The 26972-nt window shown below is 48.0% G+C and overlaps 2 protein-coding genes and 1 long non-coding RNA gene across 6 annotated transcripts in view; 2 read left to right on the top strand and 1 right to left on the bottom strand.

Annotated features, from left to right (window-relative positions):
* LOC138824025 (sodium- and chloride-dependent transporter XTRP3A-like) overlaps nt 1-15393 on the bottom strand; it is a 16532-nt gene extending 1139 nt beyond the window's left edge. The window contains exons 1-10 of one of the 4 annotated variants that reach the window (XM_070017619.1): nt 15341-15393; nt 14338-14522; nt 13133-13273; nt 11683-11774; nt 10121-10348; nt 8681-8791; nt 7463-7704; nt 7145-7307; nt 5736-5943; nt 1927-2086 (exon numbers count right to left, since the gene is read on the bottom strand). In XM_070017619.1, the coding sequence (XP_069873720.1) occupies nt 1927-2086; nt 5736-5943; nt 7145-7307; nt 7463-7704; nt 8681-8791; nt 10121-10348; nt 11683-11774; nt 13133-13273; nt 14338-14458 (1466 nt within the window). In that variant the 5' untranslated portion in view covers nt 14459-14522; nt 15341-15393. Of the gene's footprint in view, nt 1-1045; nt 1786-1926; nt 2087-5735; nt 5944-7144; nt 7308-7462; nt 7705-8680; nt 8792-10120; nt 10349-11682; nt 11775-13132; nt 13274-14337; nt 14655-15340 lie in introns of those variants that run through there. The other 3 variants (XM_070017621.1, XM_070017618.1, XM_070017620.1) reach the window with 3 other exon arrangements.
* On the top strand, nt 10699-21582 carry LOC138824026 (uncharacterized). The gene is made up of 5 exons (XR_011370979.1): nt 10699-11885; nt 13088-13214; nt 14360-14543; nt 21058-21257; nt 21476-21582. It is a non-coding gene; the product is annotated as an uncharacterized lncRNA (long non-coding RNA).
* LOC138823918 (female-specific lacrimal gland protein-like) lies at nt 21582-26972 on the top strand. The gene is made up of 7 exons (XM_070017420.1): nt 21582-21644; nt 22138-22277; nt 23170-23240; nt 24486-24596; nt 25693-25794; nt 25984-26015; nt 26766-26972. The coding sequence occupies exons 1-6, from the start codon at nt 21582-21584 to the stop codon at nt 26001-26003; spliced, it is 507 nt and encodes a 168-aa protein (XP_069873521.1). The 3' UTR covers nt 26004-26015; nt 26766-26972.

The following is a 26972-nucleotide window of genomic DNA, read 5'->3' as shown; positions in this document are numbered from 1 at the left end:
TGGTGCTGTGTTGCTGTGCTGGGAACTACCTCCTCCTTCCTAATGCTCACTGAGTAAGCTGATAGGCTCCTGCATGCAATAGGAACACCTTGGTCAGTTGGGGGCCATCTTGTTCTCTACAGCATCCCTTACTCCTAGAAAGTTGGGAAGGGCTGGCTGCCTAAGAGATGCTTCACATGGTTACTTGTGGGTGCTCAGTGGCGCTTTCCCCTGACGAAGCCCTAGGGCCCTCTGGTGAGCAGTCGCTGGGATCAAGCTGCTTGCACCATTTCCAGGGCTTCTGTGTCTCCCATCTGTTCCAGCATAACCTCTTGATAGAACAGTGACCCTCTCCCCTGACATCCAGGAGCCCAGGGTCCATCTCCTCTCCTCAACCTTCTCCCTTTGTTCTGGAAGTCCCTCTCAAGGGACAGTCTTCTTTTGCTGGACTCCTTCCTTCCTTCCTTCCTTCCTTCCTTCCTTCCTTCCTTCCTTCCTTCCTTCCTTCCTTCCTTCCTTCCTTCCTTCCTTCCTTCCTTCCTTCCTTCCTTCCTTCCTTCCTTCCTTCCTTCCTTCCTTCCTTCCTTCCTTCCTTCCTTCCTTCCTTCCTTCCTTCCTTCCTTCCTTCCTTCCTTCCTTCCTTCCTTCCTTCCCTCCCTTGCCTTCCTTCCCTCCCTTCCTCCCTCCCTGTCCTGGGTCTTGAGAACTCAGGGCCTGGGCACTGTCCCTGAGCTTCTTTCACTCAAGGTTAGCACTCCACCACTTGAGATACAGTGCCACTTCTGGCTTTTTCTGTATAGTTTATTGGAGATAAGAGTCTCATGGACTTTCCTGCCAGGTCTGGCTTCAAACCACGATCCTCAGACTTCAGCTTGAGTAGCTAAGATTACAGGTGGAGACCCTAGCACCCGGACTTGAGCTGCATTTTCCTTCCTTCCTTCCTTCCTTCCTTCCTTCCTTCCTTCCTTCCTTCCTTCCTTCCTTCCTTCCTTCCTTCCTCCCTCCCTCCCTCCCGTCCTCCCTCCCTCCCTCCCTCCCTCCCTCCTTCCCTCCCTCCCTCCTTCCCTTCCTTCCTTTCTTTTTGCCAGTCCTGGGGCTTGAGCTCAGGGCTTGGGCACTGTCCATGAACTTCTATCAAGGCTAACACTCTACCTCTTGAGCCACAGCGCCACTTCCAGCTTTCTCTGTTATGTGGTACTGAGAAATGGAACCCAGGGCTTCATGCATGCTAGGCAAGCACTCTACCACTGAGCCACCTTCCCAGCCCTGGACTGCATTTCTTAAGGGACCAACTTCTCTTCCTGTGAGGTGTTTTCCTAGTTTATCCCATGTCCCTGAAAGTTGCCAGAGCTGAGTAATTAGGAAAGTTGGTCCCTACCACCAGAGCTTGTGAAATGTTCACTATGGAAGGCAAGGTAGAGGACAGAATCTGAAACCCAAGTAGGGTTTGGAAATGCTTCCAGTTACAACCCCTTCAGGCTCTGAGAGTCTTAAAGGAAAGACACCTACTGGGCTCCAGCTTATGAACGGTGAGTTGATCATTGGAGATACCTTAGCAATGTATAGGGTCTCACTCCCGCTGGGAGCATTGGGAAACGAATCCAAGGGACTGCTTGTCCACTAGAATGTCAGCTGCTCTCTTCCCACATCAGAGCAAGGGATCATGTAGGGCATCTAGTGCCTGGAGTTACATGTGCTTGCTTGTCCGCAGGTAGCATCCCATGGGGCAAAGGGAAAATACAGGAGATAGAGAAAAGAGCTGTTCATGGAAGGCAGACTGAGGCACAGGAGTTGATTAGCTGAGATCTGAGGACAAAGAAGGACCTTTAACAAATAATACTAAACTTTAAAGTCACAGAATGCTGCTTGAGGATTGGCGATTTCCATACGAGTGTGTCCCTATGGCTGTTTTTCCTGTGCTGCTGCCAGGAGCCAGGGCCTCCTCACCTCCTCAACCCGTACACGTAGCACACGGCGATGGTCTCCACCAGGGCGATGAGCAGCACAGACAGCGTGGCCGAGTAGTCATTGAACATGTCAAACCAGTAGCTCCCTGCCTCCATGGTGAACACCAGGCCGACGGCACAGTTGATGAAGCACACCAGACCTGGGGCACAAGATCACCCGCTCAGCTCCCCCAAAGCTCGTTGTCCATTTCCAAGACAACAAGAACCACAGGCTCCTCAGGAGATCTTGGCCTACTGGCTCATTCCCATGTATTGAGCAGGGACATCAGGCTCCTTCAAGAGAATTGCTTTTGCAGAAATATCACCGTGTGCATCCGGGCACCTAAGCCCCAGAGCTCGGAGGAAGGACTGAATGTGGACTGGGGAAGGACTCGAATGTGGAGTGGGGGCCATAGGATGAAGGTTCCTTGTCCTATTTACTGTGATAAGACAATGAAGGAGCTCACAGATTGTGAAGGAAGACAACAAACTCAGTGTGCATGTTGGACAATGCCAATGATAGATCCTTTAGGATAGAGCAGAAAAGATAGAGGGTAACTCAATAGGCATGAAGTGTTCCTTCAAGTACAGTACTGTTAGACACAAGCAAAACAAAACAAAAAAAACAGAAGTTAGAAAAAGTGTGATCTCTTTGGGTGCTTACAGCCGAATGTCAGTGTGAAGAACCTCACGTGGTAGATGAATTTGTTGTCATCCATGGTACTGATTTAGCTGGATGCAAATGTAAAATTCACTTCTGTGTTCTTTTTTTTTTTTTTTTTTGTCGGTCGTGGGACTTGAACTCTGGGCCTGGGCGCTGTCCCTCAGCTCTTCAGCTCAAGGCGAGCGCTCTACCACTTGAATTACAGCGCCACTTCCGGTTTTCTGGTGGTTTATTGGAGATAGGAGTCTCATGGTCTTTCTTGCCCGGGCTGGCTTTGAACCGCGATCCTCAGATCTCAGCCTCCTGAGTAGCTAGGATTACAGGCGTGAGCCACCAGCGCCCGGCTTCTACTTCTGTGTTCTTAAGTGTGTACCTACATTTCCAAGCTGCTGCTAGTGGCTCACACTTGTCATCCTAGCTGAGATCTGAGGATCGTGGTTCAAAGCCAGCCTGGGCAGGAAAGTCCGTGAGACTTTTATCTCCAATAAAACCACTCAGAAGGGGCTGGGAAGGTGGCTCAGTGGTAGAGCGCTTGCCTTGCATGCATGTGGCCCTGGGTTTGATTCCTAGCACCACATAAGCAGAAAAAGCCTGAAGAGGTGCTGTGTCTAAAGTGGTAGAGTGCTCACCTTGAGCTGAAGAGCTGAGGGACAATGCCCAAGAGTTCAGGCCCACTACTGACAAAAAATAAATAAATAAAACCAGAAAACCACAAGTGACGCTGTGGCTCAAGTGGTAGAGTGCTAGCCTTGAGCTGAAGAGCTGAGGGCCAGCGTCCTGGTCCAGAGTTCAATCCCTATGACCGACAAAAATAAAAATAAGAAGTAAGAATCAGGTAGCAAAAAGATATATATATATATATATACAATATCTATAGAATATTTGAAGACAGAAAGGAAGATCGTCGGAATCACAAAAATGTTGGTCTGATAGCAGTAAAGCAGAAACAGAAGCAACACAAAGGCATCAAATCATTGCAAGCTCAGCCAGCAGCTCCCTGGGTCTCAGAGGGGAATCGGATTAGCAAGGTGAGCCAAATGGTCCAGGCTACCAATTAGCAGTTCTACCTCCAGAAAAGTCCATACCTTCTCCAAGTCTTCAACCTAGTATGAGGAGAGAGACAGTCATTGCATATATGCTGGGAAGTAGTGGCATTTCTGTAATGCAATTGCTGCCAATAAAGCAGTTTTTAAAAAGGATATTCTGTTGTTCATTTTTGAAAGTTATGGCAGGATGCCATCTTGAGAGATCCTATTGTTTGAGGCTGAAACACTCTAGGAGTTTGAAATCAAAGAACATTCATGGCCTAGAGAGTCTCGAGACACGGCCTAGGTAGATGCACAAATCCAAAAGCAGAAGCACACGAATTATGGGGAAAAAAAAGGCTGTGTAATTCCTCCAAAACTCAAGTACTCTACATTAAATAAAATATTAAAGTGAATTAAATTGCAAAGAAAATGGAAATGAGTCCTATATTTGATATTATCAGACTATCAAAATACATGGAGATCAAAGAATTCCCTTTTGGATGGTCAATAAGTCTTTAGAGAAATATGGTTTGAAATTTAAAAAAAATTCCTAGATTCAAATGAAAATGAAAATACAACTTACCGCAACCTTTAGGAGACAGCAAAAGACAATGCTAAGAAGAAACATTATACCCATCAGTGACTTCATTTTAAAAAAGTAATGAGTAAATAACTTACTGATGTACATCAACCTGTTCCTGACATACTTCTAAAACAATCCATCCTCACAATTAGTAGATGGTAGGAAACTATACAAATAAACTGACGCCAGTAGCTCACATCTGTCATCCAGCTATGCAGGAGGCTGAGATCTAAGGATCACAGTTCAAAGCCAACCTGGACAGGAAAGGCCATGAGACTCATCTCCAAGGAAGCACTCAGCCAGAAGTGCTGTGGCTCAAGTGTAGAGTGCTCACCTTGAGCTGAAGAGCTGAGGGACAGCACTCAGGCTCTAAGTTCAAGACCTACAACCAACTAAAATGAATAAATAGATGCTTTGAAAAGATTGATATTCTTAGTGACACTAACCAGCAAAAAAAGACCTAAAAAAAATCAGAGGTAAGAAAATGGTATAACAAATGCCAGCTAAATTCAGAGGGTCATCAGAATATTTTTTCAGCATTTTGTTATTTGTACGTTCTTTATTAGCATGCATTAGTTGTGCAATGGAGTGTTCACTATGCCATCTCCACACGTGTACAATGTATTCTGATCAACCTCCTCTATCACCTTCTCTCTGTTACTTCTATCGTCCCCAGCCAGTCTTATTATTCCATTTTCATACATATATATATATATATATATATATATATATATTCATCATCATAGGGAATACTTTTAGAATCTATCTATCTATCTATCTATCTATCTATCTATCTATCTATCTATCTATCTATCTATCTATCTATAGAGAGAGAAACTGGAAAATTTAGAGGAAACAAGCAAATTACCAGATTCATATGACCTACCTATATTGAACCAAGAAAATACAAATAATCTATACAGGCCTGTAATAAGTAATGAAATTTTGGCTATAATACGGAGCTTCCCAAAAATAAAAGCCCAGGGCTGGATTGATTCACTGCTGAATTATTATTCTTTGTCAGTCGTGGGGCTTGAACTCTGGGCCTGGGCGCTGTCCCTCAGCTCTTCAGCTCAAGGCTAGTGCTCTACCACTTGAGCCACAGCGCCACTTCTGGCCTTTTCTGTGTATATGGTGCTAGAGGAATCGAACCCAGGGCCTCATGCATGCGAAGCAAGAACTCTACCACTGAGCCACCTTCCCAGCCCAACCATTACACTTAGAATCATTACACTCCAATTGAACTAAGAATCTTGCCTAGCCTACAGATGATTAAATATCAGGTTTGGGAAGTTGGATACCATGTAAGATCTGGTGCCCACTTCCCTTTTCTAGGATGCTGAGAAAGAAATACACAGGCTGGACCCCATAGCCATGGTCCCAGATCACAAGCAATGAATGGACTGTTAGGACTGGGATGAAGTTCCATCTGCCCTCTGCAGCCATCTTGAGAGGAAGCTTGTCTTTCCCTCACCTGCCCCCGCCCATGCCACCCCTCCCCAGCTCATTCATCCTCTGCTGGCTTTCCCACTCACCTGAGATGACCTCCTTGGGCAGATGTCTGGAAATGACCTGGCTGTCCGTCAGGGGGGTGATGATGGCTGTTGCGTTTCCCAGCATGCTCCCTATGCCCAGCATCAACAGCATGAAGAAGAAGAGCACGGACCACAGCTGGGACATGTCCATGTTTTTAATGGCCTCTGTATAGACAATGAAGGCCAGGCCTGTGCCCTGGACGGCCTGCTTGTGGTGAGGAAGAGACCTGTTATGCATCCAAGTGCGAAGCCTCATTCTCAGCCTGGGTCTTCTACCTGCCCTGCCTCAGTGGGACTGATTAGAAATGGGAACTGAGACTCTCCGTGCTGGGGGCTAAAGAGTGGGCCAGTGCGGTGGAGACATGGTCTGGCATGGTTCCCTTGGTAGCCACACACCTGTTGCTGATGGCCCTGTTTCAGAGATAACTGAGTTGTGGAAACTAAGCCCATGATGACTACTTAGAAATCCCAGGCTGGCCAGGCACTGGTGGCTCACGCCTGTCATCCTAGCTACTCAGGAGGCTGAGATCTGAGGATCGTGGTTCAAAGCCAGCCAGGGCAAGAAAGTCTGTGAGACTCTTATCTCCAATAAACCACCAGAAAACTGGAAGTGGTGCTGTGGCTCAAGTGGTAGAGCGCTCGCCTTGAGCCGAAGAGCTCAGAGACAGCGCCCAGGCCCACAGTTCAAGTTCCACAACTGACAAAAAAAAAAAGTCTCACAGATGTCATATTTTGAAAAGGATGTGTATATGGATATGCATTTTTAAAACCATAGGTTCTTTTCTCTAAGGTGAAGGTTAATCTTGGGACCAATAACAACCCTATGTCCTTGAAACATTTTTTTTTCTTTTTCTCTTTTCTTTTGTTTTTGGTCAGTCATGGGGCTTGAGCTCAGGACTTGGGCATTGTCCCTGAGCCTTTTTACTGGAGACCAGTGCTCTACCACTTGGACCATAGCACCACTTCTGGTTTTCTGGGATTTAATGTGAAGATAAGAGTCTATCAGACTCTCCTTCCTGGGCTGACTTCAAATCTCGATCTTCAGATCTCAGCCTCCTGAGTCACTAGGATGACAGGTGTGAGCCACGGGCACCAGGCTAACATTTTTCTCTTTAACATAAAAAGAAAAAATATCTGAATGCCAAATAACAAAAGGTTTATGAGGGCCTGATTCTACTGTGTATTTCTCTAGATTGTTAAGACTTGAAAAGAGAGAAGGAAAAAGGAAGGACCCAGAAAACCCAATAGAGCCTTCTAAGGAATAGAATTCCTGAGCAACCCTTTTGGAAGAAAGTGATTGACTCTCTTCTGATTTGCAGGGAGAAAATTCAGAGAGAAGCTGTTTTCCGGGGTTCACTTGTAACATGGGTGAAGAAGGGGGGCAATCTCTGACCTTCCCAGAACTTTACCGTGTCCAGCTCCGATTCTAAGCTGCAGTTCTTCATGTGTGGGAACACTTGGCTGTATTTGCTTGGGTAAGTGGAGGCAAGGTAGTTCTTCACTTGCTCTAGGTTGCTGGCTGTCAGAGAGCCATCTTCAAGGTCAAAAGAATTGGTCAGCAGTAGAATCACCCTGTGGAGCAGACCATTGGCTTGACCTTGACTGACCACAAAGAGCAACTGTCCCTAAGACCTCAGTAGCTCAGGTGCTGGGCTGACCCCATTCCTGCCTGCCCCATTGAATGAGGAAATCTGAGGCTCAGGGTTCCAAGAGACAGCCAGACTCACTTGCTTAGGCAGTCCTCATAGTTGAAGGTGGCCTTGAAGCCGTAGATGGCGAAGGTCACAATGCTGGCGAAGATGGAGGTGGAGCCGTTGATGAGGGACACGATGATGGCGTGTTTCTGGCAGTTGTTGGTGGGGTCGTTGTAGCTCGCAAAGGCAATGAGGCTACCAAACCCCAGGCCCAGAGAGAAGAAGACTTGTGTGGCTGCGTTGATCCAGGCCTTGGGGTTCACCAGTTGCTCAATCTGGAAGGTCAGCAAGGGTAGGATCAATCAGTTCTGGTCTCAATCCCACACTCTCATGGCTTGAGGAAGAGGAGGCTCAAAGGCGGGCTAGGAAACCTTGTCTCTGGTATACAGGCCATCAGGACAGCCTAGAGCAAGAGCCCGTGTTCTCCTGGCCCTAGCTGATGAAGTTTGGCAATCTTTGTGATGCTAGCATGCAATTGTAGGCCAAGTAATCAAAAATCATGGAGTTAGCTCCATGATGACAGGCTCACGCCTGTCATCCTAGCTACTCAGGAGGCTGAGATCTGAGGATCCCAGTTCAAAGCCATCCTGGGCAGGAAAGTCTGTGAGACTCTCCAATAAGCACTCAGAAAAACGGAAGTGGCGCTGTGGCTCAAGTGGTAGAGCACACGCCTTGAGCTGAAGAGCCGAGGGACAGTGCCCAGGCCCAGAGTTCAAGCTCTACAACTGAACAAAACAGAAAGAATCGTGGAGCTTCAGAGGCTCCATCCAGGCCTACAGGCTTCTGATCTACAGAGAGGCAGTTGAAGTAGCCCAGATTCCCTGGCCTGATGGACATTTGCAATGAAAGGGCTCAGGCATGCATTTTGTGGGTAGATTCTACAGCACTTGATTTGCCTTACCTCTAAGGCAACTGGGGCCTCCTTCCGGTAAGTACTGGCTGTGGGGTATCTGGAGAAGAGAGGGCATTGAGAACCCGCAGGGAAAGGACCTGGGACTCGTAGGAACAGCCCAAAGAGATGATTGGAGTCATGAAGGCAGCAGGTGGGGCCTGAGGGAAGACTTCCTACCCAGAATGCACAGGGCCAGGGACTGCCTGTCCTAGGAAGTCATTCAGACACCCTTGCCACAATCCTCAATCAGCCTCGAGGCTCACACTGGCCTCCATCTTCCCCTCCCTCTAGCCATCCTGGACGATGGTGAGAGAGGTCACCTTAGGTCCCCCTTCTGCCCCTCCTCCAAGCCCCATTACCTTGGGAGTGAACAGATACAGCAGGCCGTTGATGGCTCCGTGGAGCATAAGGCCCCTGACTAGGTAGATGAGGAGCACGCAGGAGGGCAGTGATGCGGTGAAATAGAAGACCTGCGGGTACCAGAGGGCGGAGTCAGCCTCTGGAGAGGTGGGCGTGACCAGGGAGACCCCTGTCCCTGGAAACACCCACATCTGGTGTATTCAGGATGCTGACAGGGAAGGAGACATTCACATCTGCTTGGACCTGACCACCAAGATGGCAGTTGGGATCCAGGTGGTGGGACGTGATTGCCAACATCTCTTATTACATCCCCAGAAAATCTCTTCCTTCAGTGGAGAAATTGTAATCGGGTATCAAAGGCTCTGCTCCCTGCCACCCTTTAATCCAGCTGTGTTCCAGATAGGATTCAAGATACTCGCAAAAATGAGCATTGATACTTTCAAGGTGCCAAAGAAGTTAAGTGTGGAAAGGAAATAAGAAAGGAAAGCCGGGCGCTGGTGGCTCATGCCTGTCATCCTAGCTACTCAGAAGGCTGAGATCTGGAGGATCACGGTTCAAACCCAGCCTGGGCAGGAAAGGCCATGAGACTCTTATCTCCAATGAACCACCAGAAAACCGGAAGTAGAACTGTGACTCAAAGTGGTAGAGCAAAACAGAAAAACTCAGAGATGGTGATCAGGCCCTGAGTTCAAACCCCACAACTGACAATAAAAAAAAAGAAAAGAACAGAAAAAAAACAGAAACCATAGAAAAAGGCAATCCAGGCTGGGAATGTGGCTTAATGGTAGAGTGTTTGCCTAGCATGCATGAAGCCCTGGTTTGATTCCTCAGAACCATGTACACAGAAAAAACTGGAAGTGGTGCTGTGACTCAAGTGGTAGAGCATTAGCCTTGAGCAAAGAAGCTCAAGTACAGTATTCAGGCTCTTGAGTTCAAGCCCCAGGACTGGCAAAAGAAAGAAAAAGAAAGAAAGAAAGAAAAAGTGAAAGAAGCAAGGAAGGGAGGGAGGGAGGGAAGAAGGAAGGAAGGAAGGAAGGAAGGAATGAAGGAAGGAAGAAAAAAAAGGAAGAGGAAAGAAAAAGGCAGTCCACAGAATAGTGAAGCTTCTAGTCAATTTCCTAAGCAACTTCAGCAAAATAATAAATAAAAAGTTTCAAAGAAGAGATCCTCCTGGTCTTATTGCTTGAGATTCTGCCTTTAGGCTAGAAGGTACAGAGATGTTCATCTACTTAGGTAGATGAGAGAATCCTCCCTTGGAGCTTCAAGGTTGTAACTGATCCCCAGCATGCCCACCATCTTGGCTGGTACCTAGTACATGAATTGCACCAGGTGCACCACGCCCTGTACTCTAGCAGTCTGCAACCCTTGGCATTCATTGCTTGAGGCTGAGGGCAGAGGCATGGGTTTCCCCACCTGCCCAGACCACGCTCCCAACCCACCTTGCCAGTAGATTCAGTGCCCCGCAGGATGCACAGATACACCATCAGCCAGGCCAGGATGAGGCACAGTGCGGGCTCCCACTGCATGGCCCCGTTCTCCTGGATGGACGGCGAGATGTTGAGGGTTTTCCTGTACCAGAAATACTGCGTGGATGAGGCCTTCTCACACTCCTCCTCGTAGCCTGTGCGGTTTCCATTCAGCGGGCACACGGACCACGGCAGGGGGTCCTTTGCGATCAAGCCGGCATCAAGAGAGAGGGGGGGAAAGGAGAAAGAAGCTGGGTGTGATTCAGATGTTGGGGTTTTGGTTTTTTGGTTGTTCCCAAAGGTTCAAAGGTAAAAAGGTTCCCAAGGTAGTGGGGTTGGAAGGTGCTGGAGATCTGTAAGAGGTGGGGGCTTAGAGGGGTATGCTTTCAGAGATTGGTGACCCCCATCTCTTTCTTCTCCTCCTGGAGGTATGACCGTTTGCTCCTGCATGCAATTCTACCACTGCCAAATCCCAAATCAGCGGGGCCTATCTGCTCCTGGACTTTGGACCTTTAAAAACGTTTACTTGGCTCTAATCACTTTTTTTTTTTTTTTTTTTTTTTTACCACCCTGCAGGTGTTTTCTGTAGACTCCTGAGCTCTGCTGTGGATCTAAGAGACTGCATATCCCATACACAATGGCCAGACGAGCTATGACAGCATGCCTCTAACCCTCTCGATCTGCAACAGCCAGCCTAGGACCTCAAACCACAAGTTCTACAGCATCGGCTAGAGAGTGATCAGGACTCCCGGAGTCCTCAGATTGGCTAGCCAATCAGAGAAAGCCAAATTTTCTTGGTTAACCAGTTACAGAGGATGTTGTACATCTCTACTTCACCTGTCTTTTTGGGTCCCCAAACCAACACGGCGTCCAGGTGTCCCAGCAGATGAGGACGGTCTTTTCTCCCCTGGATGTTAGGTTTGGGTTCGGCACCCTGAAACCTTTGAGCCAGAGAAGTGGGTACTGGTGATTTTCTCTGAGCTCAAATTACCCATCAGTGAGACACTTGGATTCCTTGATTTTATAGAGTGGAGTCACTAAGAGCCTATTCGGCTTTAGCTAGATAGAACGGAGTTCTCTGAAACCTTGTTTGTTGTTGTTGGTGGTGGTTGTAGGGCTTGAACTCAGGGCCTGGGTGCTGACCCTGAGCCTTTTTGTGCTCAAGGCTAGAGCCATACCGCTTGAATGACAGCACCACTTCCGGTTTTTGAGTGGTTCATGGGAGATAAGAGGCTCACAGGGACTTTGCTACCTTGGGTTGGCTTTGAACCTTGAACTTCAGATTTCAGCCTCCTGAGTAGCTAGGATTACAGGCATGAGTCACCACACCCACCATGGCTGTAGATTCTTATCTCCAATGAACTACTAGAAAACTGGTAGTGGTGCTGTGGCTCATAGTAGTAGAGAAGTAGCCTTGGGCAAACATCTCAAGGACAGCATCCTGAGTTCAAGCCCTATAATTCATGAGAAGGTGGGAAACCTTACATCTTCTCCCTTTCTTGCTCCTGCTCTGTCTGGCCAGGTAATCAGCTTACCTGGAAGGAGTGGAAGAGGTACCAGAATCCCCAGGCATTGATGACGTTGTAATACATGGAGACGAAGAAAGTGACCACCATGCTCGCGATGCCTATGAAAACATACAGGACCGAGCTGAGGACCAGGTGTAGGTGGCCCTGTCCCATTCATACACACTCCCTGTGGGGACTGCCCAAGGTCAGAAAACCTCTCATCCAGCTCGGTGAGTACTCACAATGACTGTGTAGCTGTGACTTCTTCATAAAGCGCGCGTGCGTGCGTGCGTGCGTGCGTGCGTGCGTGCGTGCGTGTGTGTGTGTGTGTGTGTGTGTGTGTGTGTGTGTCCAATCTGAGCTCTAAGCAAATGATGTTTTGTTTAAAACAAGGTCTGTTCAGGGTCTCAAAGTTCTCCTTGGTAATCGTACTTACTCAGGAGGTTGAGATCTGAGGCTCAAGGTTCACATAACAGCCTGGGTGGGAAAGTCCATGAGATTATTTCTAACGAATCATGAGAAAATTGGAAGTGGCACTGTGGCTCAAAGTGATAGAGCGCTAGCCTTGAGCTGAAGAGCTCAGGGATAGCGCCCACGTCCTGACTTCAAGCCCCAGAACCGACAAAGACAAAAAAAAAATCACAAAGATGTCAGACAAGGTGATGTCTGGAGAAGATGTTTTCTTCAAGCTCTCTGTCCATAGCTTTATCACCAGCCATCACAACAGCATAATTTAACAAAAGACCACACAACAGTCCTGGCTTCCTTCCTATTTTTTGAGATCTAAGGGCCAGGTACTATGCTTAGTACTTCTTGTGCTTTGGGACCATACAGTAGTATCAGTAGTGCCTATTTCAGAGGGGAGAAGGAAGGAGTACTGAGTTTGCTTATGATCACTCAGCTACTAAACTAGAATTTGAACCTCCTGTGAGCAGGACTTGGTCACTACAAACACCAGTGACACACGTGATGCCGTAGTTGTTCCCTCCAGAAGTTGAATCAACGAAGCCAAACCCTGCATTGAGACCAAGGCTATGCCTGGCACCAATGGCTCACGCCGGTCATCCTAGCTACTCAGGAGGCTGAGATCTGAGGATCATGGTTCAAAGCCAGCCCTGGCAGGAAGTCAGTGAAACTCTTATCTCCAATGAACCACCAGAGAACTGGGGTGTCCTGACTGCTAAGCAGGTGTCTGTACCCTGAATGGAGAGCAGGTGGTCTTAGTGGTAGTTATCAGGAGAGTTGGACCACCTGAAACCCTGGGTTCGATTCCTCAGTCCCACATCCACAGAAAAGGTCAGAAGTGGTGCTGTGGCTCAAGTGTCCCAGTCCTTCTCAGCCTTGTTCCACATCCGTCTGTCCACCCAGGGCCAGTAGGGACTCTTGTGTGCAAGATGGTAGATTCCTAACCTCCAATCCTGTGCTTGCTTAGGGGACCCCCCACAGGGCCTGTGTGGATGAGGAGGACCCCACGTACCAACACCACCGAGGTAGGGGCTGATGGTCCTCCAGGCTCCGATGCTTCCCTGACGCATATGCTGTCCGATGGCTAGCTCCAGGTACATGAGCGGCATTCCCTCCAGGAGGAGCATGATCACATAGGGGACCAGAAAACTACCTGGGGGCATTGGGAGATGAGGGCCGGGCTAGCACCACCGTGGATGGCCTCGCTCTGCCATCCACCTGCCTGGAGCCTCCACCCTGCCTTTCTTTTGTTGTTTAAATTTATTGTTATGCCAGGCACTGGTGGCTCATGCCTGTCATCCTAGCTACTCAGGAGGTTGAGATCTGAGGATGACGGTTCAAAGCCAGCCCTGGCAGGAAAGTCCATGAGACTCTTATTGACAGTAAACCACCAGAAAACCAGAAGTGGCGCCGTGGCTCAAGTGGTAGAGTGCTAGCCTTGAGCTGAAGAGCTGAGGACAGCACCCAGGCCCAGAGTTCAAGCCCCATGACCGACAAAAAACAAACAAACAAAAAACCCCAAGCAAACAAAAAAAGAATATAGTCAGCAAAAAAAAATTAAGACAAAAGTCCTCTGTTTCAATACCTTTGGGGTGCATCTCAGTATGTGTATTTTTTTTTAATATACTAATAAAGAGGCGCTTGGGTATTGCACCTTTGTGATTGTCTCCTGAAACTATCCTCTTTTAGTCTTGCTGTGTGTGTGAGTAGCTAAAATCCTGTGTAATTTTGTCATAGCCCAGTGTGTTTACATCTAACATCTGTGTATCAGAGAGGACGCAGGCCATTTGTCTCTCTGAGGTTGGCTGATCTCACTTAACGTGATTTGTTCTAGTTCCATCCATTCCCCTTGCAAATGACATTCTTTTCTCCTTTCTAATGGCTGTGTAATATTCCACTGTATACAGATGCCCACCTATGGTGGGGCATCGGGGTTGTTTCCATACCTTGGCTGTCGCTTTCATCCTTCCTTCACCTCGTGACTTTCCACCTGTCCTTGCTCCTTCCCGCCACCCATCCATCTGCTCTGGGAATCTTTCCACCAGGCTTCCATGGTTCCTCTCCCTGCATCTTCCCCACACTCCTATCCCTCTGTCACTCCTCCTACCCATCTTGCCACTAGCCACCCTGTAGCTCATGGGAATCCCTGGGAAGATGTTGGCCGGGGGCTGGTGCCAACCCAGTCAAGCCACACGGCCCCCTCAGTACGACACTCACCTCCTCCATACATCTGGCACAGGTAGGGGAAGCGCCACACATTGCCCAGGCTCACGGCGTAGGAGATGCAGGCCAGCAGGAACTGCAGGGGGTTGCTCCACTGCTGTCTTGATTTCTCCATGGCTGCGACTTGGCTCTCCTCAGCTTCTCAGCTCGGTGATGAGGACATCCGGCCTTTCCTGGAGCTGCGGGGTCGAGTCCCAAAGGTGACCCACACCTCCTTCCCTCCCCCAAACTTCTGGATCTTCTCAACTATTGGGATGGGAGCGGGGGTTCTCTTCTGGACTCTAGCTCCTGCTCTTTCTATCTCCTGGGTCTTGGAATCTGCTCCCTGACCCCTCAGCACCTGACTCTGGTCCTCCCCCACCTTCTCCCCACTCCCTGCCCTGGACTTCAAGGTTGGATAGTTGCACACAATTCCCCTCCCCATTACCTTTGTCCCTAGTTCACTGTTGCTCAGCCCTGGGCTACCCCAACTCCACAGGCTTTCTTTGCTCCTCAGGAGGCTGTTAGAAGCTTCTAGAGTTTTTGTTTTTCTGTTTTGGTCACTGGCAGGGCTTGAACTCAGGGCCTGGGCACCTGTCTCTGAGCTCTTTGGTTCAAGGCTAGAACTCTACCAGTTGAGCCACAGCTCTACTCCTGCCTTTTTTTTTTGAGTGGTTCATTGGAGATCAGGGTATCACAGATTTTTCTGCCCTGGCTAGCTTTGCACCGTGATCCTCAGATCTCAGCCTCCTGGATAGCTAGGATGACAGGTGTGAGCCACCAGTGCCTAGCTGTTGTCAATAATTTATATACTCACATGTTTATATAGAACTCAGTTCGTCACAATGACTGTGTTTAATAACCAGCTGGCAAAAAAACCCCTCTCAACTCTTTCCCAACTGGCTCTCAAGGGTCAGCTTTGTATTCTATGGGGAGATATGGCCGGCTCAGGGTTAAGTTTCACTCTCAGGAGTGTCTGGAGCCCAAGCCGTAAGGATTTTAAATCTGGGAGCCTCACCCCAGAGTCCTGTTCTTGCTTCCCATGGGCTGGACCTTCCCTGTGTCCTGGTCAATCTCAAAAGGACTTTCTACAGAAAGCTCTGGATGTTTTATCATCTAATTTCTGGGAGAAGAGGTGGGGCAGCACCCTGACTGGGTTGAGTGTTGACCACTAAGCCTGGGCTGGGGTTCCGGGATTTCACCCCACCGGCTAGGAGGGTCAGGCAGATGTCAATCATTTGCTCATCTGGATGACTCTGGTTAATAAGTCACTGCTGGGGCTTCCAGTTCCCCAGAAGATGAAGCCCATACTCCAAAGCTTTTCTCAGAAGGACTGAGGACTTTTTTTGTGTCCGTCCTGGGGCTTGAACTCTGGGCCTGGGCGCTGTCCCTGAGCTCTTCAGCTCAAGGCGAGTGCTCTACCACTTGAGCCACAGTGCTACTTCTGGTTTTCTGGTGGTTCATTGGAGATAAAAGTCTCATGGCCTTTCCTGCCTGGGCTGGCTTTGCAGCTCAAGGCGAGTGCTCTACCACTTGAGCCACAGTGCCACTTCTGGTTTTCTGGTGGTTCATTGGAGATAAAAGTCTCATGGCCTTTCCTGCCTGGGCTGGCTTTGAACTGTGATCCTCAGATTGCAGCCTCCTGGGTAGCTAGGGTTGCAGGTGTGAGCTACGGGTGCCTGACAAAGACTGAGGGCTCAAAAAAATATTCTGTACTTTAAAATGTTTTCTTTCCCTTCCTCTCTCCTTTCTCTCCCTCCCTTCCTTCCTTTCTTTCCATCCCTTCCTCCCTCCCTCCCCCTTCCTCCCTCCCTGTCTTTCCTTCCCTCCCTCCCTCTCTCCCTCCCTTCCTCCCTCCCTTCCTTCCTCCTTTCCTTCCTTTTTCTTTCCTTCCCTTCCCTTTCCTTCCTTCCCTTTCTTGTGTTCCTCCCTATGCAATACTCAAGTTAGCCACTAGATGGCATTGCCCCTCCAAGCAAGCAGAAAACCCACTCCAAGACACTATGGGGCGCTGGGGTGGGGGTGTTAACTGCACCCAGAAATCTCTGTCTCCCATCACTTCCCACCACACCTCTTTGATGGACTTGTACCAGGCCCCCCTCCCCGCGACAAAGGTCCATTTCCCTCCAACATTTTTACTTTGCACTGAACCCCGCCCCCCTCACCCCCAAACAGCTTTCAGAAGAAAAACGTCTGATAGGACCACATTTTCCCACCATGGGGGACTTTCCCAGTGTGTTCCACGTCCCTAGAAGTGCCTTAGCATGGAGCACCCCCACTTTTCTGGTTTTCTGAATGTCATGGTGGAAGACGATGTCCAAAGAAAGGGGATTACAAAGCCCAAGTCGGGGTAGGAAATGCTTCAGGTTACAACCCCTTCAAAGCTCTGACAGTCCTAAAGGAAAGATGTCCCCGAAGCTCACAGCCTACTTAACACATGGAGCCTCCCATGATGCAAAGGGAAGAAATACAAGACACGGAGGAAGAAGCTGTTCTCTGAAGACAAACAGGCAGGGGAAGAAAATCAGCGGCGATCTGATGGCAAGGAACAAACTCTGACAATCAGCACTAGGCTGCAATTTGAATGTGTCTGGATGGGCCGTTTTCCCTCGGCCGCTCCTCACCCCTTCATCCTGTACCCAGGGCACACAGTGATGATCTCCACAAGCAGCACGGACAGTGTGGCTGAGTATTCATTGAAGATGTCAAGCCAGTAGCTCCCCGCCTCCATGGTGAGCACCAGGCCAATGGCGCAGCTGCTGAGGTACAGCAGACCTGGGGCATGAGACCACCTGCTCATCCAAGTTCGTCCAACTTTTTTCTTTTCTTTTTCTTTTTGTGTCATTCGTGGGGCTTGAACTGTGGGCCTGGGCGCTGTCCCTCAGCTCTTCAGCTCAAGGCTAGTGCTCTACCACTTGAGCCACAGCTCCACTTCTGGTTTTCTGGTGGTTAACTGGAGATAAGAGCCTCATGGACTTTCTTGCCCGGGTTGGCTTTGAACCATTATCCTTAGCTCGCAGCTTCCTGAGTAGCTAGGATGACAGGCATGAGCCACCGACGCCCAGCTGGCTGCTGTTCTTAAAATGCATATTTACACAGGCAGGGAAAATGCACTGACCAGGGCTGCTGGCAAAACCGTTGTGGAGCTCATAGATAGATTTCAACAAACCCAGATGGTGTCTTCGATGATTTCCTTGGTAATAAGCATTGATTTCATTGCTAATGAACCAAAAAGCTCAAGGACAGCACTAAGCTCTGAGTTCAAGCATTATGACAGAAGGAAGGAAGGAAGGAAGGAAGGAAGGAAGGAAGGAAGGAAGGAAGGAAGGAAGGAAGGAAGGAAGGAAGGGAAGGAAAGAAGGGAGGGAGGAAGGAAAAGAAAAAGGAAGGATGGAAGGAAGGAAGGAAGGAAAGAAGGAAGGAAGGAAGGAAGAAATGGTGCTGTGTGGAATTCATGTAGAGAAACCCCAAACCAAAAAACAGTTGACATACTTAAAAATTTTTTTTATTGAGATTGATTACATAAATTTCACAAAATTCACAGCATTTTAATTCACCCATTTTCCTGAGGCCCACGGTTATTATTGTGGTCTATACAGCTCATAGACTACAAAATATAGCTATTTTTTCCACATAAGGTGATATGTACATCTCTTTCCTTTTGCTTTGTATCAGCTGTTCCCTCTTTCCCTCTCAGTCCCTCCCTTCCATCACTGCCTTTGAGTTGCTTAGTTCCTTTTCATCAATGTCCAGTGCAGCTGATGGGCCCCTCCGCTGTATTTTTTCCTGTTTCCCTCTGATGCTATGCCCTCCTGCTAGCTTCCCTCAGATGTGTGTATTTATATACCATCTGTGGGGTCGAGAACATAGAGTCATCTAAAAACAATATGACAAATTAAGAAGAGGTCCTTTGTTTCTTAAGTTGTCAGATCGCCTTGTGTTTTGGATTTATTGTCCATATATCAGGGAGACTATGTGGTTTGATGGAGACAAGAGCCTTACCGACTTTCCTGCCCAGGCTGGCTTTGAACCACGTTCCTCATATCTCAGCCTCCTGAGTAGCTAGGATTACAGGAGTGAGCCACTGGAACACGATGTGTATTTAGTTGTTCTTAAGGCAAGGAAACAGGATTTGAAATGATTCTGCAGAGCAGAATTTGGCTTTATATTGTAGATAATTTCCACAAACTCTAGGTGACCAAAATTTTGTATCCTATTGGAACCCAGACAATCATTTCAAGGGACTTGCCTAATAAAGGACTAGATATGGAAATAAAAGAGAGAAATATGCAAAAAGGGAAAACAAAACACACAAGAATCCCATGCATATTTTACAAATGGGGAATATTTTGTGGCTGGAAGGGTAGAGGAGGGATAGATGAGAATTTTTTTTTTAATTTATTTTTTTTAATTTTTTTATTGTAAAGATACAATACAGAGGGTTACAGTTACATGAGTGAGGTAATGAGTACACTTCCTCTTGAACATTGTTACCCCCTCCATTAGATGAGAATTTTTAAGGGATGACATTGATGAGGATAAATTCTCTTCAGAAAATGCTTTTTAAAATTATATTTCTGTTTTTATATTCTTTTAAACTTTATTTCAAAAACTGCTTTTTAAAATTGCATGTCCCTTGTGCAACTACTTTACGATGATAAATGTGTAGAAACACATAAAAATAACGAGATAGGGCTGGGAAGGTGGCTCAGTGGTGGAGCACTTGCCTTGCATGCGTGAGGCCCTGGTTTCGATTCTTCAGTACCACATAAGCAGGAAAAAAAAGCTGAAGTGGCACTGTGGCTCAAGTGGTAGAGCGTTAGCCTTGAGCTGAAGAGCTGAGGGACAGTGCCCAGACCCAGAGTTCAGGCCCCATAACTGGGACCCCCCCAAAAAAATAAAATAAAGAGATAGAAAATGAGTAAATCCTTTGCCAATCTCAATGTCTTCACAACAACTGTAGGCTGAGAGATTTGGTAGGATTTGTGTCCATCCTTCCAGGCCTTCGAATTAGGGCGTTCTTCTCTGATCGCATTAAATGCGTAGGTGAATAATGTATCTGGTGAAAGAAATACAGAACTGCATGGCAGATGATCACAAGCTGTTGCCGACATGCGATAGTTAAGGTGGTTTTTACACAAACTTTCTTCCAAGAAGGACATGGGAATTTTCATGGAAGGGTCAATCGGAAAATAGGATTAAGCAAGAAGGAACAAGGAAGTACTTCATGGCTGACCTTCTCTCCACTTCTAAGGACACTGCAATTTGCCAGCAATGAGAAAGGAAGACCAAAGACCCCTGGAGTCTGCAGAGTATCTGGCAGAGTATAGGCCACCATCCAAAAATGGGAAAGGTTTTATTTGGTGGGAGATCAGAGCTAGCTTTGCAACTTGCTTCAATATTACTTGTTTTTGTGCTCAACACCAGAGCATCTGAAAAACAAGAATGGCTCTAACCTCAGAGAAAGGAGCCATCAGAAGAAAATCATCATCTCATACACATTTCCAGAATAATGTATATAATTCTGAAAAGTGAGTGAATATCAAATATGCTTTCTCTCCTGGCTACAAGTCCTCCGACGGGAAAGATAGACTTTTATAGAAAAGATAGATTGACGGCCTGGAAGTGTGGCTTAGTGATGAGTGCTTGTCTGGCATGCATGAAGCCCTGGGTTCGATTCTTCAGTACTACATACACAGAAAAAGGTAAAAGTGGTGCTGTGACTCAAATGGTAGAGTGCTAGCCTTGAGTCGAAGACCAGAGATAGCACCCAGGCCCTGAGTTCAAGCCCCAAGACTGGCAAAAAAAAAAACAAACAGATAAATTGACTATCAAATTTAAAAACCACATGTCATAAATATATTTGGCATTGGTGTACAACTATTTTTTTTTGCCAGTCTAGGGCTTGAACTCAGGGCCTGGGTGCTATCCCTGATCTTTTACTCACAGCTAGCACTCTACCACTTGAGCCACAGCACCAATTCTGGCCTTTCTGTGTATGTGGTATTGAGGAATCCAACCCAGGGCTTCATGCATATTAGGCAAGCACTTTACCACTAAACCACCTTCCCAACCACATAGAAGCATTTTTTTTTTTTTTTTTTGTCGGTCGTGGGGCTTGAACTCTGGGCTTGGGCGCTGTCCCTCAGCTCTTCAGCTCAAGGCGAGCGCTCTACCACTTGAGCTATAGCGCCACTTCCGGTTTTCTGGTGGTTTATTGGAGATAGGAGTCTCACGGTCTCTCCTGCCCAGGCTGGCTTTGAACCGCGATCCTCAGATCTCAGCTTCCTGAGTAGCTAGGATTACAGTAGAAGCAATTTTTTTAAGGTTAGATATCAAAGGATGTGTGAGAAGGTAAGAAATACTGTGTTAAATGGGCCTTGGACACAGGACGATGTTTGCTGATCCATTATGTGACCACTTCAAGTGAGAAATAGAAAAGCCACCAATGCGAGGAAACACTAAAACACATGTATGGTAAGAAGGATGTGATGCAAAAGCTGTGTACCTCAATATAAAAATCAGACCGCCCAATTCATGAAGAAATCACAGAGGTCCTTTGTGGCAATGACAACCAACTTTCTGAGATTGTGTCTCTGGGTTCCTTTTCTCCTCACATAAACAGCCATAGTGGATGATATAATAGAATGAGAGAAAACCAATCCACAGGACCACATTCCTAAATCAGGGAAGAATCACCATCTGTGACTTGGTTTCCTATTTTTCCCCAACAAGAAACACCTTCCAGGAGGCCTGCAGATCTCTGGTTGATGTTTCTAGATGATTTGTCTCTGAGAGATGTCATGCCATGAGTTGATTGAGTGTAAGGCCGCCATCTTGGATGGTGGCAAGAGATTCCCTGGGTTTCACCAAGGCCGCTGCAAGATGGAGCTGGAGACAGGAGGACGTGGACGCCCATCTCCTGTCCCAACCAGGTGAGCAGGGGCCAGAGCCATGCCTGTCCTTGGAAGCCCTTCCTCCCTTTGTGCTCCTCAATTCACCATGAAGGTCACTGGGCTGGACTTGCTTTTCCTTTGCTGCTAATCCCATTAGAGTCTGAGGGTGCCAGACCCTGCCCATGGCCCCCAGCGAGGACACTGGGAGGGGGACAAAAGGTCTTGTGATGGGGAACACTTGGGTCATTATGCATCAGGATGGTGGAGACATGATATAAAAGGAGGAAGCGTTCAGATCCTTTCCACCACAGCCGACCTGCTCTGAGCTTCTGCAGCCACAGGATCACCAGCAGTTTCCTCATGATGAAGGCTCTGATCTTCACTCTCTTGTTTGGTGTGGCCTGTGCTGGGATTCAGCCATCACAGGTACCAGGCATGTGCTTAGCAGGCGTGTGTGTGTGTGTGTGTGTGTGTGTGTGTGTGTGTGAGAGAGAGAGAGAGAGAGAGAGAGAGAGAGAGAGACAGAGAGATTGAGTTGAATAGCCTGGGATGTCTGTGTGCTCATGATCAGGAAAATGCCTTTCCCTCTTTCAATTCCCTGTCAGTGGTAGATGGAGGTGGCCTCTTTAGTGCAAGATCCCAGGCCTGTTGAGTTGTGTATTTGCCTGGGGAGCCTGTCATGCCTGCCTTGAATCCTGGCTCACTCTCCAGAAGCCATGACAGTGCTCCTGGATGTCTGGGTCATGGAGGCTCCGTGTTGGATGCCCCATGAGAAAGGCAAGGCCTGGCCTCCTCTTCTGCCAAGTCCAGATTGGCCTTGTGCTGGGCTGTGGGTTGGAGCAGAGGGGAGGAGGATCCGTGGTGGGAAGGAAGGAGGAGAGAGGCTCTGGCCTTGGGTAATGGGACCTTCGTCCTCCAGGTCACTGGCAAGTGGCGCACGGTGGCCATCGTAGCAGACAGATTGGAGAAGATTAAGGAAGACGGCCCCTTGAGAGGCCTTTTCCGCTACGTCGAGGCTCCTGAAGATGGAAGATCCATGACCGTCCAATTTTATAACAAGTGAGGAAAGCTTCCCTCTCCCACCCCCTCCTCCCCACCCTCAGAAGAGGGAGCCGTGCTCTGCCCCCACGTCCGGGTCCTTGGCTCTGTCACACAGCCATGTACACTTTTAGAAAATGACATGGTGACTGGTGTTCAGCCAGGAATGGATAGTGTGTGCTCTGTGTCACAATCAGCACCTGAACCCTGGTGGATTCAGGTCTTACATGAGCAGCTCAGAAACAGAATGGACCCACACCCTGGGCTTTAGACTGAGGGGAAAACTTTGTGCCTATGGCCTTATCTAGGGCAGTGTCTGGCTTAATCTGACACATAGTCCACATGCGTGGCAAATGTGTTCCCTTCCTTGGAAGGGGCTCTACACCCATACCCTTACCTTGACATGGGCATGAGCATATTCAGCAATCAGCCAGCCCTGGTGGCTCATGCCTGTAATCCCAGCTGGATTACAGGAGGATGAGATTGGAAAGATTGCAGTTCAAACCACACCAGGCCAGGACATCCATGAGAAATTTAACCAGCACACAAAGTGGGAAGGGTAGCTGTGGTTCAATTGTAGAGCATCAGCCTTGAGCAAAACAGAAGCCCTAAGACTGAGCACTCTTGTCCTGAATTCAAGATGCCAGATGTGCATATTATTATTAATAATGAATATTATTATATAGTTGACAAGAATTTTCCTATATATGACATAGAATTATATACTAATTATCAAATACTGTCTATTTATAATATATCATGTTATAAGTATATAATGAGTATTTAATAATAACCATAATAAATTTGAGGTGGTGAGTTATTCAAAGAATCTCCCAGGCTGGTATCCTCTTCTGCTTAACCATTCTGGAACACGTTAGTGGGATGTATGCATGTTTGTGTTGATATTTTTCAGGCAAACCGGAGAGTGCAAGAAATACACTGTTGTGGGCAAGCTGCAGGACGATGGATCGTACATAGGACATTGTGAGTACAATGTGGTGTAGACAGAAGAGGGGACTCAAAGCATGGCCATGCACAGGATGGAGGCGGGAGGGGGGCGGGGGGGAGCTACAAATCTTCCATCTATGCCTCTGAAGTCTCCAAACATCCAAGAGTAGAGTTGGAGATCATCTGGGAGAAAGAGCTGAACTTTCCAGGTAATGGCTTCAGCCAAGAAAATTCAGGGATTATACAAGTTTGCCTCAAGGTCTTCAGGGTATTTGATCATTCCTTTTCAAATGATCTCAAAGTGGTTTCCCCCTAGATGTCACCAGTTATGAAGGCGGTGGACAAGCATATTAGGTCTTGCTCAGTGTCCTCCCTTTGGTAGTTGGACATAACTCCTAACCCGTGGGCTTTATCTGCCTTTCTTTATTTTTCATCACAAGCAATATGTATTTTATGAAAGAATTCATTTGAACACTGTACCCACAGATGATAGAGATGTGAAGGCAGCAGATCGCTAGCCACCGTTCCTGGCAATAAGCTTTCAGAACATGAATTATTGTCATAGGTTTTGACTTTCTTGCACACAAAATGCCATTTGAAAAGACAGTTGATGGAGACAGCCCAGGTATTTTATCAACAGCTTCAGGAAATTCCCAGGAATTGAATCAGGGGGAAAAACCTGTCCAATATGATGGGCTGCATCTACTTTGTCAGGTGTTGCTGCACCTTATTCTCACTGGAGAAAATGGTATGATACCCATGTGCTCGACATTGATCGAGACATGCTGTATTCATAAAATGTTTGTTGAATGTCCACCCCCCTGCACAGTCCTTTAGGATCATTAATATATATTGGCTAAGAAAGTCTGTTGGAGTTTGAAAGACCAACAATTGATTGGAAAGGAACCTGATGTACTAAAATCTCGGATATCAAAGTCAAAATACCAATAGAAGAGCCATCCTGAACCTACTGAATTGTATCGGTTTCACTTAGGACCAGTGGAGCACAGATTCCTGTTCATTCATGCTAGGATGGTTTGGGGAGGGTGGAGGATTCAGGCATTGGTCTCTGGGCTGTGTCTGGAGGAGGTGGAGACCAGGGTGTTTGAACTTCGAGGCAGTACCCAAGATGGATTAGGCACCAAGTGACTGAGCACCAGCCTACCCGGGGGGTGGGGTGGGGGGGGAAGAGGAGGAGAGCAGTGTATTCCACAGAGAGCAGGCAACTTGCAATGCGGGCCTAGAACGTGAGTGAGCTGAGGATGACTGCTTTTGTCCTAGACCATGGCCAAAATACGTTCAAGGTGCTGGAGCAAAGCAGCCATCTGCTCACCTTCCACAATAAGAACACGGATGAGAAGGGACAGGTCACGCACATGATCCTGGTGGCAGGTGAGCGTCCAGGGACGTCAGCCCACAGAGGGCTGGGGACTGAGCCGGGAGGGGGAAGGGCAGCCACTGCCCACATCCACTGGGGGGAGTCATCTCCAAGCCCCGAGCTGCGGAGTGGAGGAGACAGAATGGTCTATTCCAAAAGATCTAGCTCTGTTGCACACTTGTTTATTCTACCGATTCCTAGAGAGTCTCCCAGCAGCGGCCTGTCTCGTTCCCACATTCCAAGGGGCTTGAGTGGAGGAACCCACGGGGCAAATCCTCATTCAATTTGATGGTGGAGTGAGCTCCTTTCCTTTCTGACCCCTCTTACCATGTTCTTGAAGGGTCCAAACAAATGTCACCTGCTTGGTAGAGCAACAGGATTTGAGCTTCTGAGATCAAATACTATCAAACATGACAATCATGAGCTCTGACAAATGAAGTATGAGCAAGCACTGGAGTTGGATAATGGGGTGTTAATCATACTCACAATATGGGTGGGGGGGGGCGGAGAATGTCCAACACAGGTTGGAGGAATGGCCAAGATGTGATTTGGAGTTGTGCTTCTGGTTTTTCTCACAGGTCACAGGGGAAATAGGCTTGAGTCCCTTTGTCCTATCTTTTGGGGTCGGGGCAAGACCGAACATTGCGTAGGGAATTGGAGATGGGATAAGGGAGACTGCAGAGTGTGGAGGAAACAAGAAATCTCACCTGGGCACCAGTGGCTCACGCCTGCCACCCCAGCTACTCAGGAGGCTGAGATCTGAGGATCCTGGTGCGATGCCAGCAGGGACAGCAAAGTCCCTGAGACTCATCTCTCTAGTGAAGCACCAAAGAGCCAGAAACAGCCCCCGAGGGAGCATGCCAGCCTTGAACACCAAAAGCTCAGGGACAGGCCCCAGGCCTCCAGTTCAATCTCCAGGACTGGCACCAAAATAACCAAATACAAGCCAAACATGTAAATAAGCCCAGACAACACATCACGCTAGAGACCCCATCTTGATCTCCAGGAGCCTGTCGGCATGGGCATGGCCGATCATTGACCCAGTGGTTCTCAGGGGAAGCCATTGTCATGTAGGCTGCCTCTTCCTGACTCCCTTTCCATGCCACACAGGGAAAGGAGAGACGCTGACAGAGGAAGAGAAACAGAGGCTGGAGGAGTTCGCCGAGGAGAAGGGTATCCCGATGTCCAGCATTCAGTATGTCCAGGAAACGGGTGAGTCCTGATCCTCTTCCTTCCAGCCGGCCACATACATATCGCCACACGAACTCACTCCCCCGACATCCTTGCCCAAGATCCTCGCTGCACACAATCATGTGTTGCTTGCCTGGCAAGGAATCTGCTTGGTGGGATCGCACATCTCCCTTGATCCTGTTTCATTTTCTTCCTTGCTCTTTTTCACAGATGATTGTCCTGAGAAGTAAAGACCTGCCCGGGTGAGTACACATACACCCACCACACCCACACCCACCAAACACACACACACACACACACACACACACACTCACACACACCACACACACACACACACACACACACACACACACACACACACACGGCTCTTCACCCCATAGCCACATGAATTCTGCTGTATTTTCCTCTGATCGTGGAGTTCAGAAAGAATCTCTGGAAGGAAGCTATGTGTAGGAGTCAGGAAAATTCCTCTTCCTGACTTAGGTGTGCACCCGGGTTTTACAATCTGGGAAAAGGGGGACAGAACTGTGTGATAGAGGAAGGGTTAAAAATCTTTGAACTTTGGTCGATTTCCGGGCTAGTGGACAATGTTATGTTCACAAACTCTCTCAGCCAGCGGGCATGGCTTCAGTTATCATGTGTAAAAGCAGATCCACATGTAATTTCCAGTACACAGGACGTAGCTACACGCCCGCTCAAAAGGTGTCTCAGACCTGGGTGTGTTGACACCATCTCCTTCACTTGGAAAATGGGACTTCTAGTAAGACACAAACACACACACACACACACACACACACACACACACACACACACACACACACACACACACACACACACACACACACGAGATCCTGGGAAGTGAATCTGCCTTTAGCAGTTCATTTCTCATGTCCTACTTCTATGCGTTACCTGTTTTCCATTTGCAATCTGCGCTGTAAGGACATTCCCAGGGTCTCATGTTCGGGTCCCTCCTCTCTGCTCCGTCCTCACAGGTGATAGCATGTTCAGGAGGGCACCTGCCTCCATCTTCCCCTTTCCAGCAGAATCGACTTTGGGAAGATGAGCCGTCCTCACGCGTTACCCATGGTTTCTTCTATCCTGCTACATTGGCATCCTGACTCATGCCTTTCCCACTTCTTCTCCCCTTCTCCTGAAATCTGTGCTGCCAGTGCATCACTGAGTGATTCAATAAACCTTTC

This window comes from Dipodomys merriami, unplaced genomic scaffold (assembly GCF_024711535.1).
Source record: "Dipodomys merriami isolate MVZ:Mamm:240054 unplaced genomic scaffold, mDipMer1.0.p SCAF_125, whole genome shotgun sequence".
Lineage (NCBI taxonomy): Eukaryota > Metazoa > Chordata > Mammalia > Rodentia > Heteromyidae > Dipodomys > Dipodomys merriami.
The sequence above is the reverse complement of the archived record's forward strand: the minus strand, read 5'-3'. Positions and strand labels throughout refer to the sequence as shown.

Coding starts and splice junctions, on each gene's coding strand:
- LOC138823918 (XM_070017420.1), top strand. CDS start 21,582: ATGAAGGCTCTGATCTTCACTCTCTTGTTTGGTGTGGCCTGTGCTGGG. Junction 21,645..22,137: donor CTGGGATTCAGCCATCACAG/GTACCAGGCATG, acceptor TTCGTCCTCCAG/GTCACTGGCAAGTGGCGCAC. Junction 23,241..24,485: donor TGGATCGTACATAGGACATT/GTGAGTACAATG, acceptor CTTTTGTCCTAG/ACCATGGCCAAAATACGTTC.